The sequence below is a fragment of the Falco biarmicus genome, chromosome 4 (assembly GCF_023638135.1).
Source record: "Falco biarmicus isolate bFalBia1 chromosome 4, bFalBia1.pri, whole genome shotgun sequence".
Classification (NCBI taxonomy): domain Eukaryota; kingdom Metazoa; phylum Chordata; class Aves; order Falconiformes; family Falconidae; genus Falco; species Falco biarmicus.
The window spans coordinates 110557974-110576106 of record NC_079291.1 but is presented as its reverse complement, the minus strand read 5'-3'; the positions used below and the strand labels follow the sequence as shown (position 1 = coordinate 110576106).

The window sequence follows — 18133 nt, the reverse complement described above, 5'->3', positions numbered from 1 at the left end:
GTTTATTAAATAAATCTCCATGGAATGGAAGGTCCGTGACTTGATTAGCTCTGAACTTCCATTCATTGTTGCTATTTTTGTTTGTTTTCTTTCCTTCTAACTTTATTTTTAGCTGCATTTTCCCCCCCTCAAGGGTGATTCATCGGCTGAGTACGTCTGATGTCTGATTTGTGGGTTTTGGCCATCTGAGGAAGCATTCTTACATAAGTCTCAGTAATTAATGCATTATTGTTCAATTCTCTCTTCCAAAAATTTTGTTTATGCTTGCTTTTTCTGGGCTTTCAAGAATTGCCCCTTGAACAGCTTTGCATTAATTAATATCTGGGAGTGACATGACCATTTCTTTTTTTGTTATCGTGAGGTATGTTATTGATGTGAAAGGTCAGTCAGCCTGGAAGTGGTGCACTGGCCCATATTAGATGAATATTGACTTCCCTTGAAGCCTCTTATCCTTGTATGTAAAATATGCAGTATCCTGATCCAACATTTTCTGTGAGAGGATTTTCCAAGATTGGCCATCAGAAGAATATTTGAGTTGTATCTAAATGAGATTTGTTCTAATGGATATCATGTTGAAACAACCTCTGCTTCTCAGAACTTCTTGAAAGATAACTTAATGTAATGAACACATGTAGAAAACTCATGTAGAAAATAGAAGGTTTACACTTTTCTAATTGTCCCCTGATGTGAGGGGAAAATGGAAATCTCTGATCAATAACCATCACACCTTTATTACCTCTAGTGCAACAAGAAGTAACAAGACCTCCAGGAGGTCCTTTCTGCTGCCCTTGTTTCTTGTAGCGCTCAATATATTCTCACATGCTGAGAGGCGTATCAGATTCCAAAGCATTTGGGCTGATATATTAAAGAAAGGAAGAAATATTTTCACATCTGATTCACACAGTTGATATGAAGTTAAATAACTTATGTGGCAGACATGCACCCCAGGGATATCAGTGCAGTGCAGAACTCAAAGTCTATTAGTTCTCCACTCAACTGTCATTTCTAGTAGAGAGAGATATATCTAAGGTAATGCTTACTTTTAAAGTATTTTACTGTATAGGTTTCTCTCTCTTTCTTAAATAGACTCTTCCTTGGAAACACTGTGAGAACCCATGGAACACTGACCACTGCTTCTCCAATTATACCTTAGCAAACACCACCAACATGACAAGTGCTGTGGTCGAATTCTGGGAGTAAGCTGATAATTTTTCTCTATATCATTCCTATGCATATGCAAGGATCAACTTGTTATCATTCATATGCTATCTTCTGAATTAGTTGCCAAATACACCATTCTCTTGGCTTATTCTAGACGCAACATGCACCAGATGACTGATGGATTGGAAAAACCAGGGCAAATCCGATGGCCGCTAGCAATTACTCTAGCAATTGCCTGGATTCTGGTGTATTTTTGTATCTGGAAGGGGGTAGGCTGGACTGGAAAGGTAAGATTAAAAAGTACTGTGAATACTTTTCAATTAAAAATTCCCATTTTACTCAAATATTCTGAAAATTCTTGAGGTAAGAAGCACTGGGGATAGTTTTGCTGGAAAAGCTCTGTGAAGTACTTAATTTCTATCTTTCTTGAATTGATACAGCGCCGTGTTTTTCAAAGGGCTGACTGCTGTGTAGCTAGATCTGACCACAGTCTTAGATGATATGTTCACTTAATAGACTTCTTGGCTTTGCCAGGTATAAAGTGACCTAAAAATATGTCTGCTTGTCCCTGGGATGAATATTCTAGCTAGTCTGGATAGCGACAGAGAGAGGATGCAGTGTTTTGGCTTCGGTGAGAAGCATGCATTTATTGCACAGCTCTTGCTGGGCTCAGATATGTAAGTGTTGAAGCTGTACTTCATGGAAGAGCTACCCCCTCCTTTCCTTGTACTGAATGAAAGCCGCAGGTGGTTCTTTCCACAGTCACACTTGCATGCTGTACTTCTTGGAGTCTGGCTGGTTTCTGAGTGCAAAATGGAATTTACTAACAAACTAGCAGAAATTATATTATTGACAGACCTTTCTCCAGGAATGAGAGCAGCAGCATCCAACATTGGCATATACCTTTTCCTGCCACATTGGAGAGAGGGAGAAATCTTAGGGAAGCGAAAAGCTGCAGCCATCAGGCTTGGTGGCAACTGAAGGCTTGGGTTGTAAGACCTCAGGTCTGCTGTAGAGGACTAGGGTTTTTTTCACACTGAAAGAATGAATTGTTAACTTTTGACAAGAGGGTTGTAACTGTGACCCCCACTTCAAGCTGCATGTTGAACACAACCTAGCTGAGCTCAGACCAAACCATTTCAGTTCTCCTGTCTGCAGAGAAGGTGGCAAAAGGAGGGCTGGCTTTGTTTCTTTGGAATCTGACTTGATAGTGTCTTTTTTTCGAGGGCTTTTGAAAAGGCAAGAGAGTAGGACCCTGTATATCATTACACAGATGAGGAGAGAGTGTGAAAAATACATGACCAGGTGTCTGAGAGATGGAGAAATAAACTAACAGATGTTGTTCTACAAGCAGGGTACTGGTGCCATGAACCTTGTGCTTTTGGGAGCTCCCCTTCTTGAATACAAAAAAAGAAAAGCATGAGCCCCTTGTGCAAAAATATCCTAGTCCACTATATTCCACCTTCAGGAAAATCCCCAACAGCCACCTGCCTTGTAGACATGGTGTTTAGGGAACTCTGCAGTGGGCACTCCCGTTTCCACACCAAGCTTTTCCATGGATAACTGCTTCAGTTTTAAAAGTCAGCCTCAATTGCTGCTACAGTATTTTTAGGGAGCAAATATTTTCTGAAGTGTTAATAAGCACAGATCATTCTTCCTTCGACACTTACAATGTCTTGTTTCTTCACATCAGGTGGTATATTTCTCTGCTACTTATCCCTATGTTATGCTGCTTATCTTGTTCTTCCGTGGTGTAACACTGCCTGGAGCAAAGGAAGGCATTTTATTCTATATAACTCCCAACTTCAGTAAGCTTTCAGACTCTGAGGTAAATATTCCACCATTGTAAACAAAAGTTTCACTACTAACTGTTCACCTTTCAGACATATGACCTGCTCTTCAAGTGCAGAAACAGATTTTAAAAAAAATTATTTCCTGCAATCAGGTTTGGCTGGATGCTGCTACACAGATTTTCTTCTCCTATGGTTTGGGTCTTGGTTCACTGATTGCCCTTGGGAGTTACAACCCTTTCCACAATAATGTTTACAGGTAAGCAGATGACTGCACATATTACAATGGCACTTTCCTGTCTCAGCTGGAGCTGGATTCTTTCTGTCTACTGTATCATTGAAATAAAAGTGTAGTCTCTTATCTGAATATTGTTAAATCTAACTAGGAATGAGATGTATAACTGCATTTACACTAATAGGAGAGACAGTGTGACTTGTCCAGAGTGAAATGGAACCCAAACTGTGGAATCCTAACTCATGAAATCTTTTCACAGGAAAAAAGGTTAATATGCTGATGGATAGTAGCATTGCTTTACCTACTGCTTAAAGCACCTTACCTTTATTTCAGGGACTCCATCATAGTGTGCTGCATAAACTCATGCACAAGCATGTTTGCTGGCTTTGTCATCTTCTCCATTGTTGGATTCATGGCTAATGTCACAAAGAGGCCTATTGCAGATGTTGCAGCATCAGGTATCCAATATATTTTTCTCTGAGTTGTTCAGTGGCATCAGTTATTTTTCATTTGTACGTTGTATCCAGCTGCGTCATGTAATTGTACAAAATCCCTCCCTCAAAACATTCCTCACCTCCCTGTTACTGATTGCGAAAGGGCAAGCATTGTTTCCAACCTCTCAAGGCAGCAGCAGCGAAATCATTTCCTGTCGAGCAGAAGGTCTGCCTGCCTGCCTCGTGCTCTCAGACCTCTGGTGTGCGGAGTGGTCAGCCAGAGACTCACCTCAGGCTGACGCAGTGACTACTGATGAACACAGCTTCCAGGGGATGCCTTTACAAGAGGTGGCAGCACAGTGTGGTGCTTCAGTGCTTAGCTGTGACATCAGATTATGAGCCTCTTGCTACTGAAATTCTTAAAAACAAACTGAAAGGAGCAATGGTGGTTATTATGGTTTTGGCACCACCATTTTCAAATTCAGTTAGGTTTTAAAATTCCCTTTACTGTTTCTTGAGGTTAAACCCTTTGAGGCAGCTCCATTTCTCACCTGTTCAGACCTACGGCTATCAGCCAAATTTAGGGGACCCTTTATTATCAAAGTCATTTTACTTAGGGCAGTAAGATGTCCATGGAAGAATTCTGCTATTGTTTGCAGTTGCTTGTCTTTCTTCCAGATGAAAAAGCTTAAAGTAGCAGAGCAGATGGTTTCCCTAACCCAGCTGGTGTACCAGACACTCATTTAGCAGTTCTGGCCACAGGGAGGGATCTGATAACTGAAGGCTTGGTTGGAAGTCACTGGTGGACAAAATACATCTTACTATACTAGTAAACATATCCCATTGATGAAATATTTCCTTCATTAGAGAAGCACAGAATTTAAGCCCTAAAAATAACCTTCAATAAACTACACATAGAAAGAAATTAAGAAAAAAATTATGATGGCATGCACGGTTATCCAAAAATGCTCTGGAAAGTCAGTGGTGTGTGAAATAAGCTCCTTGGATTTATGTCTTTGACATAGATATAACTATATAAAGATGACATCTGCAAACAGAACAATATTTTTATATCGTAAGCTCCTAAATACGTTTTAAGGCACCTAAGATAATGGACTTCTGAAAGATGCACATGATCTCCTGTGGCCACTAATTGCAAAGGCTATTTGGAAATTTGACCTTTTAATTAAGGGCTTCCATTTCTCCTAGCAAGCTCAGAACCTGATGCTTTATTTTAGTACCATGGGACATGTTGTTTTGTGATCTTTTATGCAGCTTTAGAAAACAAACAATATTAAAAGTTGTAGCTGCATTTTGGTGGAATGTATAACAGAGTGAAATTAAAAACATGTTTATCTTAAGTTTATTTTGCTTTTACTGCTGCCATTTGGAAGGCATTCTGATCATATCTGGTATTGCTAGCAAGTAATTGTTTGAAAAGCTGCATTGCGTTTACTTTGACGATTCAGGGGTCTAATGTTAAAACTTCACTGGTTTGAAAACTACGTATGTCCAACCAGTTGTCACAGACACACTTACTTTTAATGAAAACTGAAAATTCAGATACCCACCCACCCCCACCCCCTCTTAGGCTGGGCATACTCATTTTATTTCTGTGAGTACTTAGTTTGCTACAAGTTTCCCTCTTAACCTGACATCAGCTGACTTCCAGATATGCTATGACAACAAAATGAGCTCCTCTTCTTTTAGTAAAAATTTATAGTCTCCTTCTAGCACTCTGCCCCCATCAGCAGTTAGTAGGAGCACAGATGAAAAGGTTTCGCTGTTCACAACTACATAGTTTATTAAAATGTGTATTTTAAGATAATTAATGGAATGGAATAGCAAATAGGAATACTATAAATGCTGGGAAGTGCCTTCTCCATTTCTGAGCTGTCTTTGTTTCTCTTCTGAATGACTTGGTGCACAGCAGATTACAGCTATCAGTAACTACTTGAGAGGGAGAGAAAGCTGATGGGTACCTGGAGATGTAACCCTGGCCGAGGATAACGTTCCTTCTCTTTGCTAGGTAAAGGGGTCTCTCAGGAGCAGCTTCTGAACTGCATCTAGTATTTTGCTTGCTTGGTTGGTTTTGTTTGGGGTTTTTTTTGTCATCGTTTTGGTTGGTTCGTTTTAAAAGCAAGATAAATGCACTGAGCTCTTGGTCAGTGAACACCGATTAGGCTGAAATCCCTGGTCAGATGCTGCACCCATGGTTGAGTCATTCAAGTGAACCTAAAGCCTACACAGCAACAGGAGCAGATAACTACAACACCCAATCAATCACATTGACATTTTCTCTCCTGTTTCTCCTACCAGGCCCTGGACTGGCATTTCTAGCTTATCCAGAAGCAGTGACACAATTACCAATTTCTCCTTTGTGGGCAATACTGTTCTTCTCCATGTTGCTTATGCTCGGAATTGACAGTCAGGTAAAACGTGTAAAAATTAACGATGAAGGTAAATTTTCTGCAACTGCATGATACAAGGTTGGCCTCTCTCTGTGCATTCTGCACTGCCAGCTGTTAGTGGAGCGGAATGGTTTCTGGAATAATCAAATAAATAATAGGAGGTACTAAGGAGAGGAAAAAACAAGGAGTCTGGAATAGTAAAAAACTGATACTAAGACACTTTTGCTTTTTTACAAACTGTTGGAAGCATATACAAAATGTGCAGAAAATTTATTCTGCAGACAAAAGGAACTTTCTTTGAAATCTTAACTGATCACAATATTAAAAATACCTCTGCAATGTTCATCAATGTAGGAGACACTGGGATATGTTTTACAATATTTAGATGCCACAAATATTTTTGAAAGGCAACTTCAGAATTCACCACATGGAGTAAAAAGTTGCAGCACACTTTCCATTCTAAACATACAAACGTCAGGAGCAAATTCAGGAGGCAGTAGGCTTGTTCCTGAGGACATTCAGCATCTTACTGTGTTCTGAAATCACTCCCTAATGGTAAGGATCAAATCTTTATTAGTTCAGGCCTTAGTTAAGAGTTATAGATGGTATCTGGCAACTGGAAATTAATGGGAAGGCACAACCTAGAGGTTCTGCAAATCCAAGAAAGGTATTCTCCGGAGTTACCGTCTAGATTAAATAATTAAATAATCACATCATGCAATCACTTAAAAACTGTCTATTTCAAAATGAACAAGAAAACACACAGAACAAGAAAAAGCACTTTAGATGCTAGAAAGGACTGTATCCAACAAAAGCATTCATTGATCAATAATAATTTTAATACAGATAGCAACTATATTGTAAGCACTAAAGAAAGCACTCTGTCTTATTTTGCAAAGCATACCTTGAGGACTTCTTCAGGGACGTCCCTTCTGCCTGCTGAAATGTTTGGTCATTCATGTTTGACCAGTCATAGGCAGATGTGTTAATCTGCTTGCAAATAGTTACAGCTGTCAAGCCAGCACCTTACAGTTATTTGCACAGTCTTCATAGCACGTAAAAAAATGTAAGAATTGCTAGCTTAATACTGTACTAGTCTTTCAGTAGCAAAGATCCATCATTTTTTACAAATACGAGTTGACTTCAGCTTGTGAACCAAAATACAAAAAGACCAAGAGGGCATTTCATCCTGCAACATGCAAGGAAGCTGGAAATGCATGTTTTCCATTTCTTTGGTTTCCAATAAGCTTCAGGCTTGACATTAAAACCTATTGCTTAGTCTGGGGGGAAACTACTGTGAAATTAATTGGGTCAAAAATATTCTTGAAAGAACTTGTCTCTAGGCAACTAACAGCTGAGGAAGGTAGTCTAATATTATTAAAAAGAATATACATCTACAGGCTGTCATGCTTTCTTAATTTTCTGTCTATCAGTGAAACATTTCATACACTAGAATTTATAGGAACTGTAACTATTGGTTAAATTCTGATTGCACGGCTAGAAATTAGTACTTTACATACCTTCTGTTTTTCATTATTTCAGCCATCGTAACGATAACATTTAATTTGAATATATAAATACAGAAAAAATCTGAAGTATAGCCATGCTTTCCATTTGGAGGACCACATAATCAGCAACAAACTTTTCTGGGGATACAAAAATTATTTGATTATTACATATGAGAATCTATCTTGTGTCTTTAACCTTCACCCCAAAGCATCAATCTGATTAGACTTCTGTGTCTATTGGCTTTCACGTACGTGAGTACATCACAGAAAGGAGAAGTGTAAGGTTTTGAAGGATCTAGGGGTCAGAGCCTTCAGCTGTATGTGTATCTTTTTCTATCACAAGAACGAGCACTTTATGTTCATAAAGCCCATGCTATAGTTCATAGTTTGGAATCTTGAGAGTTTTTCTAGCTGGAAGCCTTCATGCACAGATCTTTTTAGACAGAAACAAGTATATTCAGAAGCACTGCTTCCACTGAAGCCATGCGAATTTTCATTTATCATTTAACGGATGCAGTGTAGGCCAGTGATGGGTGCTACTGAAAACTCCTCCTCTAAATGTAATCCTGCTGTTGTATTGCATTGCGTTGTATTTTATTTCTAACTTGACTTGCAGTTCTGCACTGTGGAAGGATTCATAACAGCTTTGGTGGATGAATTTCCGAAGTTATTGCGCAATCGAAGAGAACTCTTCATTGCTGCTGTATGCATTGTTTCCTATCTGATAGGGCTGTCCAACATTACTCAGGTATGTTCTGTAGAGGAACGTCTGACATACAGCATCCGTTTTATTTCTCCCTTCCCCTGCTCCAACCAGGAATCACTGCCAGCCATTGAAGTGGCAGGGATCTGTTGTCAACACTATCTGCAGACTTCAGGAAGCAGACTTTAACTTACAAGAGTAAAATGCCTGTTCGCCGTGTGTGCAGTTTGTCCTGCTTCATGGTTCGGGTGGCAGTAACCTGCACATGGCTACAGTCTGTCTTACAGGCCAAGAAGTGGTGTCCAGGGGTGTTCTCCAGGGCTTCCTGTGGTCTCCTAGCTGGGGAACGATTTTAGGGAAATGGTTAAAGTATTGAACAAAAAGGAATAAAGTGAAATTAAACTGGTTAATTGAAATCTAGCAGTAATCTAATTTTTGTCAGTATTGACCTCAAGCGTTGTAAGACTACTTAACTTTAATTAATTTACATTAATATGTCCCTAACCTATTCACCACTGTTACTTTCTAGCTTGGATTTTAATCTGTCTTGAAATTCGAGTCCTTACTATTTATTTTAACACTTCTTTTATGTTTTAGGGTGGAATCTATGTTTTTAAGCTTTTTGACTACTACTCTGCCAGTGGAATGAGTCTTTTGTTCCTTGTATTCTTTGAGTGCATCTCGATATCCTGGTGCTACGGTAAACAATATGTTTCTATTTTTCCTGTAAGTTTTGCACATCGTAAGGATACTTCATTTACTGATTTTTTTTTCTTTTGTGTGTGCACACACTGAGGGTGAAACTGAACTTGGCCTTGGTTTATATGCATACTATTTCCACCGAGGGCTCAAAGTTGGCTTCTGGAAGGTGCTTCTGCCTCTTTAAACCACCCCCTGTATAACACTGGAAGTCATTAGGTGCTAAGCGTTTCAGGAACACTAAATAGGTGACATCTCCCTCTTTTTTTTTTTTCCCGTCCCATTCCTTGGAAAGGCCTGGATCTTCAGAGGTGGTAGGTACTGCTGTTCTCAGCATCACTTAGGTCTTTTGGACTTTGGAATGTTTCGTTTCCAGAAATTACTCTGTCACTCTAGGATCTTGCAGTCATAGCCAGTGAGAGCCAGGCTTCTTGCTCAGTTTTATCTAACATAATTGGCCTAAAATATCCAGAAGTCTGGACTGGCAAGCTCTGGGTATAAAGATTAATGAATACGTATCATATTCTTGCAGAGTATTTGTACAATTGAGCTTAGTTCTCCGTTAGCTAGTCCAAAAACCTACTCCCATGATTACTGAGGTACTTCAGCTTTTAACAAAATTAAGTCCAAGCTAGATAACTGGAGTCTTTCTGCTGTCTTTGAATGGGCTTAAGAGGCTGGAACAGTATTTTATAGAGGAGAGATACTGAATATGAATCCAGCAAATGCAAATGGAAAAATACACCAGCTAAATAACAAAGAAATCAAAGGTCTAAATAGTAAGATAGATGTATCTTTTAGAAGATGATGGAGTGCTAGGAGGTAAGAGCAGCAGCAGAAGGGCTACTCTTTGATTCCGTATGCAATTCTGCATGTATATGGTGTGCACATACACACGCAGAGTCAAGCTAGTTAACTCTGGGATGTTTTGTGTGGTTTTTCAATTTAATATGTAAACTATTATTCTAAATCTCTCATACTAATAAGACTTGGAGTTGAAATTAACCAAGGGCATTTGTCACATCTGACCTTCAGATGGTACAGACTTACTGTCGTGGTTTAACCCGGAAGGCAGTTATCACCACACAGCCGCTTGCTCACTCCCCACACCACCCCAGTGGGATGCAGGAGGGAATTGGGGGGACAAAAAAAGTAAAATTTGTGGGTTGAGGTAAAGACAGTTTAACGGGACAGAAAAGGAAGGTTAATAATAATAATAATAGAATATACGAAACAAGTGATGCACAACACAATTGCTCGCTACTGGCCGACCGATGCCCAGCCAGTTCCCAAGCGGTGGCCTCAGGCAGCTTTCCCTCCAGTTTACATGCTGACCATGATGTCCTGTGGTATGGAGCAGCTCTTGAGTCAGGTGGGGTCAGCTGTCCCGGCTGTGCCCCCTCCCAGCTTCTTGTTCCCCCCAGCCTGCTCACTGGTGATGTGGGATGAGAAGCTGAAAAGTCCTTGACTCAGTGTAAATGCTGCCTCGCAACAACTGAAACTTGTGTGTTATCATCATTATTGTCATCATCAATCCAAAACACAGCACAGTACCAGCTACTAGGAAGAAAATTAACTCTATCAAAGCTGAAACCAGGACACTTCTTTAGCCTTTGCATGGGAATAAGTTTGCTGTCACTAATTAATTAATTATGATGCGGAGGAATGAGAAAAATGCTTCTTGGTGCTTCTGAGTTTGCACATTTCTTTCCTATGCAGATAAGTGAAAAGTTATGTCGGGGTCTGTATAGAGCTTCCAAATACACCTCCTCATTTATGACAGTGTCTCTCAAAACCACTGAGCTTTCATTTGAATCAGTTATCTAATATATTCTATGCTTTTTCTTATTTCAATATTTAGGTGTTAATAGATTTTATGACAACATCCAAGAGATGGTGGGATACAGACCCTGCATCTGGTGGAAACTCTGCTGGTCGTTTTTCACTCCTATCATTGTGGCAGTAAGGAACAAACTTTTATTATATGATTTAAAGGAGGTGAATGAGGTGGCCTATGTGCGACAGCATTGTCATTTCCACCCCCGCAGGTTCATGTTAACTCTGACCCCATTCCTTTTTTAAGGATTTGAGCAATTCCATTGAAGGCAATAGGCAAAACCCAGTGTCGTTAGAGGAAGCCTGTGACCAAAAGAAAGAAGCCTTGCACAATTTCAAGATTTGTTTTAGTCCTCAGGAAATGGTAACTAGTCAAGAGTTTCATTGGCAGACATAGGAAACTGTAAGAAGCAAATTTTGACCATTTCTTGTATTCTCCATTTCTTGTATTCTTATATAAAATTTGGCAATCCCTCCAAAGTTTTCCATATACACAAGAACACATTCATTTTGTAAACTGTCACAGGCACTACTCCAGTAACAGACTAGGTTTATAAGATGATGTTCTTCTTTCATGGGATTCTGCGGCATATATTACCCAGTTTATACTATGTTGCTCCTGTTTTTTCCTGGCAAACCTTGCAAGGATTTTGTACACCGGAAACCATAGTACAGTCTTTTCCTCATTCTAGACTTTATCCAGTTAAGCTCATGCAGTACATTTTGCAATAATAAGCAAAGAAATGTAAATTTACTACACATAAAACCTGTGATCAAGTAGACACTGTTTACACATGACACAATACTTCTCGCTCACTGATATTCCCATATTTCCATATTTCCCATAGAAAAGCAAAAAGGGGCACTAAAGAGAGGCACAGATATGTGCTTATATTGAGGGTTCCTTGATTCATCTCTACCCAGGTGAAGAGGTCTTTTCATTTTTCTGAAAACAAGCGTTCAAGAAGGCATAAAAGAGTGCATTTTGTTTATTTTAATGGTATAGTAGGAAGATGACCAACACTGTATGTAAAATTTACCAGATTTCTTCTGTCTTGTAAAGTCTTCAGCAGAATTTCTTGTCCAGTGCAAGTTCAGAGGTGGTGTTGATGTGCTAATAAAATCTGCCTCTCTGCATTCTCCTCTCTGGGAACATGTTCTGCACAAGGCCCAAACCTGGGATCACAATGAGCTGCTTGCTTTGCTGGCCAGTTTAGCAGGTCTCCCTGGTACAGTTCGTTTTAGACATTTGAAACAGGCCAGGATAGGAGTCTCCCTTGGGAACTCAAAGGAAAAAATACCATGTTTGCAGGTCATCTGTCTGAAACCAACACAAAAGCAACCCAAGTGCTGCAGATCAATGGTACAGTATACATGCATATGCAGGTATTTTTTTCCCCAGGACCCCCATCTTTCCCAATAGCCCCTTCCCTCTGATTTTGTGCAGGTTATCTGAGGACTCTGCTAGTACCAGTGGATTCCCCGTACCAGCATACCTGGATAATCTGAGATGCAGGTTATGTATGTGAAAATACAGTGTTAACTCGAAACATGATGATTAGTTTTGGTAAGAAGCTTCTTGGGAAGCTGTCTCCTCATCTCTTGTTATTGAAAAATTCAGAGTGGTTTTTGAATGTCATAGGATACGGTCTGTTATACACGTAGATCTGTAGCCGCTTACTGAACCACCGATTCCATTCTGACTGGCCTCATTTTCCATCACGAGTTTGTTCAGAGGATCTCAAAAATATCAAAGCCTCTGCACCAAGCACTTTTAGGTGATGATATTCGAGGGGTCAGTGCACAGTGTGGCTTTAAAGAACACTTCATTGCTTATTCAGAGCCTCTAAGAGTCTGTTGCTGACCAGTAGAGTAAAGCTGTACTGGTACTATTATTCCAGTAAGAAAGCTAGTGGAAACAAGCAAACAAATGACTTCACAGTTTCAAAATTACTGTTCCATTATTTCCACATTCCCACACTAGAGATAAGCTCATGGGGAACCGGTCAGTGCAGTGGGCTGACGTTTGCCTATTTTCTGCAACCTCCATCCAGAAGACTGACTGCAGGCCTGATCTACAAGCCAGTGCCTGGTGGCCACCACCAAGGACCAAAGGAACCCATTTCTCCTTGCCTGGATGTAAATGCAGGCTTGAGGTTCAAGTCAATCCAGAAAAACTCTTGAATACAGATCACTCTGGAAATCTCATCCAAATCTCCTTTTCCGCTGTATTTTGCAGGGAGTATTTATCTTCAGTGCTGTCCAAATGACTCCACTCACAATGGGAAGTTACGTTTTCCCAAAATGGGGCCAAGGGGTTGGCTGGTTCATGGCTCTGTCTTCTATGGTGCTGATACCAGGCTATATGGCATATATGTTTCTAACTCTGAAAGGCTCCTTAAAACAGGTAAGTCTCTCTTTAGCCTGACAGCATGATTTCATCTTGCAAGACCTGTGCAGTGATAAAAGATTGTTGGGCCATTACTCCCTACTATATATTTTCTGTGACCTCACTTGCTTAGCCCAGCTGTTTTTATGTTTTTCAGCTCAATGCAAAATAAGTACCAACCAGACAAAAGACAAGGCAGTGTTTGTACCATCTGTTGTTAAACATAATTCACTGCGTTAAATGTGGTCCTTATCTCTGGGCTTTGACAGTTCCAGACACTTTGCATCCCAGTTCCTTACACCTAGAAAACAAAGCAGCAGTTTACAAAATATGTAAATTTGTCCTTATTAACACAGGACATGCTGTCATGTATCAAGACAGGTGATGCTGTAAGGAATCGGGATCAAACTGTTAGGACTAAACCCACATAACTCCTGCTTTGAGTCTGCTCGCGCTGACCCTATTTAGCATCTCCTTGCAATGTGATCAAAGATCCGAGTCCCTGTTCTGCTTTACACCTAAGTTACACCGTCTGCCTTGTTCCACTGAAGCTGAGAGCAAGTGCATCTAACATCTTTGGAACGCATTTTATGATTATGCTGCACTTCCCTTTAGTCTTTATTTGAGGGATTTCTGTCAACAGTTACTTCATGAAGAACATTAGACGCCTTTTTCTCATTGCAGTGTGCTCCGAGCCTCTCCCCAATTCCTTATTCTGTTTGTTAAAAGGAGGTGACACCTCCCACGAGAGAGGTGTTGCGTGGCTTAAATCTGGTTTAAGGTCCTCAGGGAAATGCTGCTACAGGAGTGTGAGACGTTAATAAGGTTGTTGACCCATACACTGCTTAATCCCATACCATTGCCATACCTGATTTTATTTAAATCTCGGTACATCCTCAGTTTTCCCTCTCCAGCCGGTAGTATTGCGTGCATAACAGACACTTCTTCAGTGCAAGTATTGAAACATGCATCTCTGTCCTCTGTGCTTCTGGGAACCAAAGACTGTCAAAATGAATTTGTCAGAACTTCTGGAATATTCTAAAATTTGCTGACAGAGCCATCTTTGCAAAGGGACAGATGATCTTAGGCAGAACTGATGAATTGCTCAGATCTTGATCCAAATATTTGTCTTCAACAAATTTTAAAAGACTCTGTTATCCTCCAAAGACATCTACAAAAAGATGTATGGGGGGGGGGGGGGGGGGGGTTTCCGCTGCTTCTTCTTAGCTCCTATGATTTGAATATCTTCCCTTTAATCTTATGGAAACATTTACAGGGAAATGGAGAATTGTTGCTCTAAAATACAGCTCCTCCTTGGGCAGAGTTGTATAAGACCACAGTAAAAGTGCCTCAGCTCAGTCTTGCTGTGGATTAAGGTCTTTTTTTAAAGCATTGACAAGTGATCATTTGATGCTAGGAGGAGCCTACACCACTCCCAGGCTTCGATGATCACAACCGGGCTCTCCTTGATACGGATGGGAGCCAGGCAGATAAGCTTCCTTAACGGGGAACACAAAAGGACTAGGAAAGATGGATTAGAAATAAAACAATGCTAAATACAAGTCTACTTTACCTGTTGTATCCTTGGATGTAGTAACTCCCAGAAGCTGCAGCCAGTACCCTCTAATCCCGTCTTCTCCCTGGGGACGTCGCGGTCACTTCTAAGGTCCAGCCTTGAGTCCCTGCTGCCCACCGCAAACTTGCAGCCCCTGGGCTTGACCTGTGGGCTGGCAGCGTCTCTCCGGGCCTGTCCCAGCGGCAGGCTCTCCTCGGTTCTTGCCTCTAGGCATGCTCAGTTCTTACTGTAAAATGGCACCTACCATCTCCATGTGTCCTTTCGACCCTTGGTGTCAAGTTCAGAACACAGCTGAAACTGGGTTTTACTACACGTGACTTACTGCCTTTTTGGTCCTGCAGGAGACTGACAGAATTTTTCATCTTAGCTCTAACAATTAGACAGAAGATTTTAGGATTGCATTTTAAAAAAAGAATGGTTAGAAATTTTTTTTTTTTTCCTGTCTCACATTTGTTGCTGTTCTTTAAACAGCGCATCCAAGTAATGATTCAGCCGAGTGAAGACATCACTCATCCTGAAAATGGGCCAGACCAGGCCCAACAGAGCAACTCAGCAAACAAAGAAGCCTACATCTAAACTTCTGTATTGTAAAAGTACCAACACTACTCCAGAAAAACAAAAAAAAATGGTTGAATATGACCACAAATTTATGTCTGAGAATATAATTACCTACCTCTAGTGGCAAAAAAAAAAAAAGAAAAAAAAAAGAAAAAAAGAAAAAAGGTCATCTCCACTATAAGGGAATCGCCATGGGTATGATCCAACCATTGTGCGAGCTCAGATGTTGACAGTGTTTTGTGTTCTCTGGCAATCCACAGACTGTTAATGTTTTTATCCTTTCACAATAATAGTTGCATATCTTGGAATTTGTAAATTGATGTGCCAAGACCTTTTTAATCTACCTTTTAGCACGACTATTTGAGGTTTTGTGCTGCTGATTTTTAGTAGTTTATCAATATTTCTTACCGCTGAATCCCAAGACTGTTATTTCTGACTTTGCAGGAGTAAAATTAAGTTTGGAATTGTTTTGTACAAAAGAATGAAGTATTTTGTAAACAAGTGATTTCCAGTGAAAAAGTCTGCCCTTAAACCTTGTTCCAGTTGTGGCTATTTGAGGGGGAGGAGACTTCCTTCAATTACCAGTAGACACAGCCTTTATAAACATTCCGAGTGCAAATTAAGTCACGTGGCTATTTGTGGCGGTACAGCGTAGCACAGCTGCAAACACTGGCTGTACTTAGCCTTTCAGGATAACTTTCAAATAGCATCAGAAATGTCTTTAAAAATACATATACCGTTTCTTAGAAAAAGAACGTATCTTTGGGAACCAATACGACACGAATCGCAGACGTTAGAGGCAAAAATATTACTTCTACCTTTTTTAGCAAAATGAGAAGTAATATCCAAGAGCTTTTAAAGATTCCCAGGAGTAAAAGAAATACAAATTATTTGCAATTCAAGCTCAGAGAGCGTGAGCTTTTACTATGCTGTTATTATTTTACTGTTATTGCGTTGCCACCAAAATAGAAACCAAACCGATGGCTTAAAGATTGATGTTTGTCCTTGGAGTTCTAAAGTAGGGTTTAAGTCACAACCGTTATTTTTAATCTGTTAAAGGACTTTAACAGTTTCTAATAAGTGAATTAAAAAAATATGGATCATTAGCACTTTGAAAACAGTTTTGGTTTTATTTACATATTATTTGTGGTGATGAAGGCATGAGAGAAAGCTATTTCAATAATGCAAAAGTCTCCACTTTGGGCTCAGCCTGCATTTGCCACACAGCTCGAAAGCCCCCACCGCAGGTGGCGAGCACAGCGGTTGGCCCTGCACGGTATTTCTCGTTTGGCAGCTATATGACAGGCACAAAGGAGTATGGAAAATGCAGCAGTTGATATTTGATTGTAAATGACTGTGACAGAACTGTGCAATGAAACATGCTTTTCAGCAATTTTTTGTGCAACGTACAATGTTAGATAGCACAATTTATGTAGAACTACTACGTGAAAAACATGTTAACTGTGAATGTTGGGTTTTTTGTTGTTTTTGTCTGAAGGTGACAAACATGTTCTTGCAATAAGGTATTATTCTCAGAATGTCAAGCACATTATTGTAGAAATAATATATATATAATACACATGTATTTCAAACTACATCATAAAATCTCAGAGTATGTTTGGTAGATTCTAAACTGTTTCATACATAGATCAATTGTAAAATATTATGAGATCTAAGCTACATCCTAAACGGCTATAGCTGAAATGCAAAAGTCCTGTAAGTCTTTGGGATTTAGAGGAAACCTGTACATCCTACACAAACATTATACATGACGCATACGCATTATAATTGTGAATTTCATTAGACTAAGGATAAAAGTTCCAACTTTCTCTTTATTGTTTAATGTAATCAAGTCCCATGTTGTTCTAAGAAAAATGCAGTATTTAATGTTTGATTGTAAACAATTATGACAGATGTTTGACAGACCTGCTCTTTAGAAAAAAGCTGTACAAACGTTATCATATAGCACAAAATAGTGTTGTAGAACTACTGTGTGTAAACTGTGAATAGCTGTATCTTTTTTGTAGTACTTGCCCTGAAAAGAAGATTATTGTATGATCATATATGCTTTTTGCAATAAGGAAATATCTGAACACCAAGCAAATCTATCTCTATATAAAAATATATATGTAATATATACATATTCAAAAATATATACAGAGCCTGTTTAAAAGAGTACAGTATTATTTAGTAAATTGCAACCTGTTCTATGGACCAAATGTAAAATATTTATAAATTAAGATGCATTTTAAATGTCTATAAACGGTGTCATAATTAAAGCACGATTGTTATGTAAGTTTCCAAGAGTTTAGAGGAAAAAAAATAAAGGTTATATTATACATTAAATTCAGAATTTCGCAGTCTTTCATTGGACAAAACCAATGTGCGTTATTTTCTATGAGGCAAGTTCTAAATCTTTCAGATATAGATATATATATATAAAAAATATGTCCTTCAAATATCAAAATGCTGTGTCACACTTGTGATGCGTATAATTAATATGTGCTGCTCTATCTGTAATTTTAGCTAGTATGTGCATACATTATACAGAAAGCGTGAAAGGTTCCTGCTGCTCTGATGCTCCTGGGGGAAGCTGGCAGACCAGGCCCTCCGAGCAGCTCTAGTAACAAGCCTGGATTTTAAAATAAATGTCCCTTCGGTGCGTTCTGTGATTGCTGCCGATACGCTGGGGTGAGAACTGCAGCCCCCGGAGTCACCAATTCCGAAGCCCTTAGCGAGGCACCGACCATCCCGGGCTGGAGCTGATGGGCTGGTGGGACGGTAGCCCTACGCTGACCGGGCAGATAATGTATTTCCACCAAAACCATCCTTG

The 18133-nt window shown here is 39.7% G+C and overlaps 1 protein-coding gene across 2 annotated transcripts in view; it reads left to right on the top strand.

Annotated features, from left to right (window-relative positions):
* Positions 1-17646, top strand: part of SLC6A1 (solute carrier family 6 member 1) — a 61128-nt gene extending 43482 nt beyond the window's left edge. For both annotated transcript variants that reach the window (XM_056337700.1, XM_056337701.1), the window contains exons 5-15: positions 1087-1196; positions 1316-1448; positions 2855-2989; positions 3107-3210; positions 3520-3644; positions 5940-6052; positions 8156-8287; positions 8840-8942; positions 10803-10903; positions 13017-13184; positions 15214-17646. In XM_056337700.1, the coding sequence (XP_056193675.1) occupies positions 1087-1196; positions 1316-1448; positions 2855-2989; positions 3107-3210; positions 3520-3644; positions 5940-6052; positions 8156-8287; positions 8840-8942; positions 10803-10903; positions 13017-13184; positions 15214-15318 (1329 nt within the window). In that variant the 3' untranslated portion in view covers positions 15319-17646. The remainder of the gene's footprint in view (positions 1-1086; positions 1197-1315; positions 1449-2854; positions 2990-3106; positions 3211-3519; positions 3645-5939; positions 6053-8155; positions 8288-8839; positions 8943-10802; positions 10904-13016; positions 13185-15213) is intronic.
* The last annotated feature ends 487 nt before the right edge of the window (positions 17647-18133 follow it).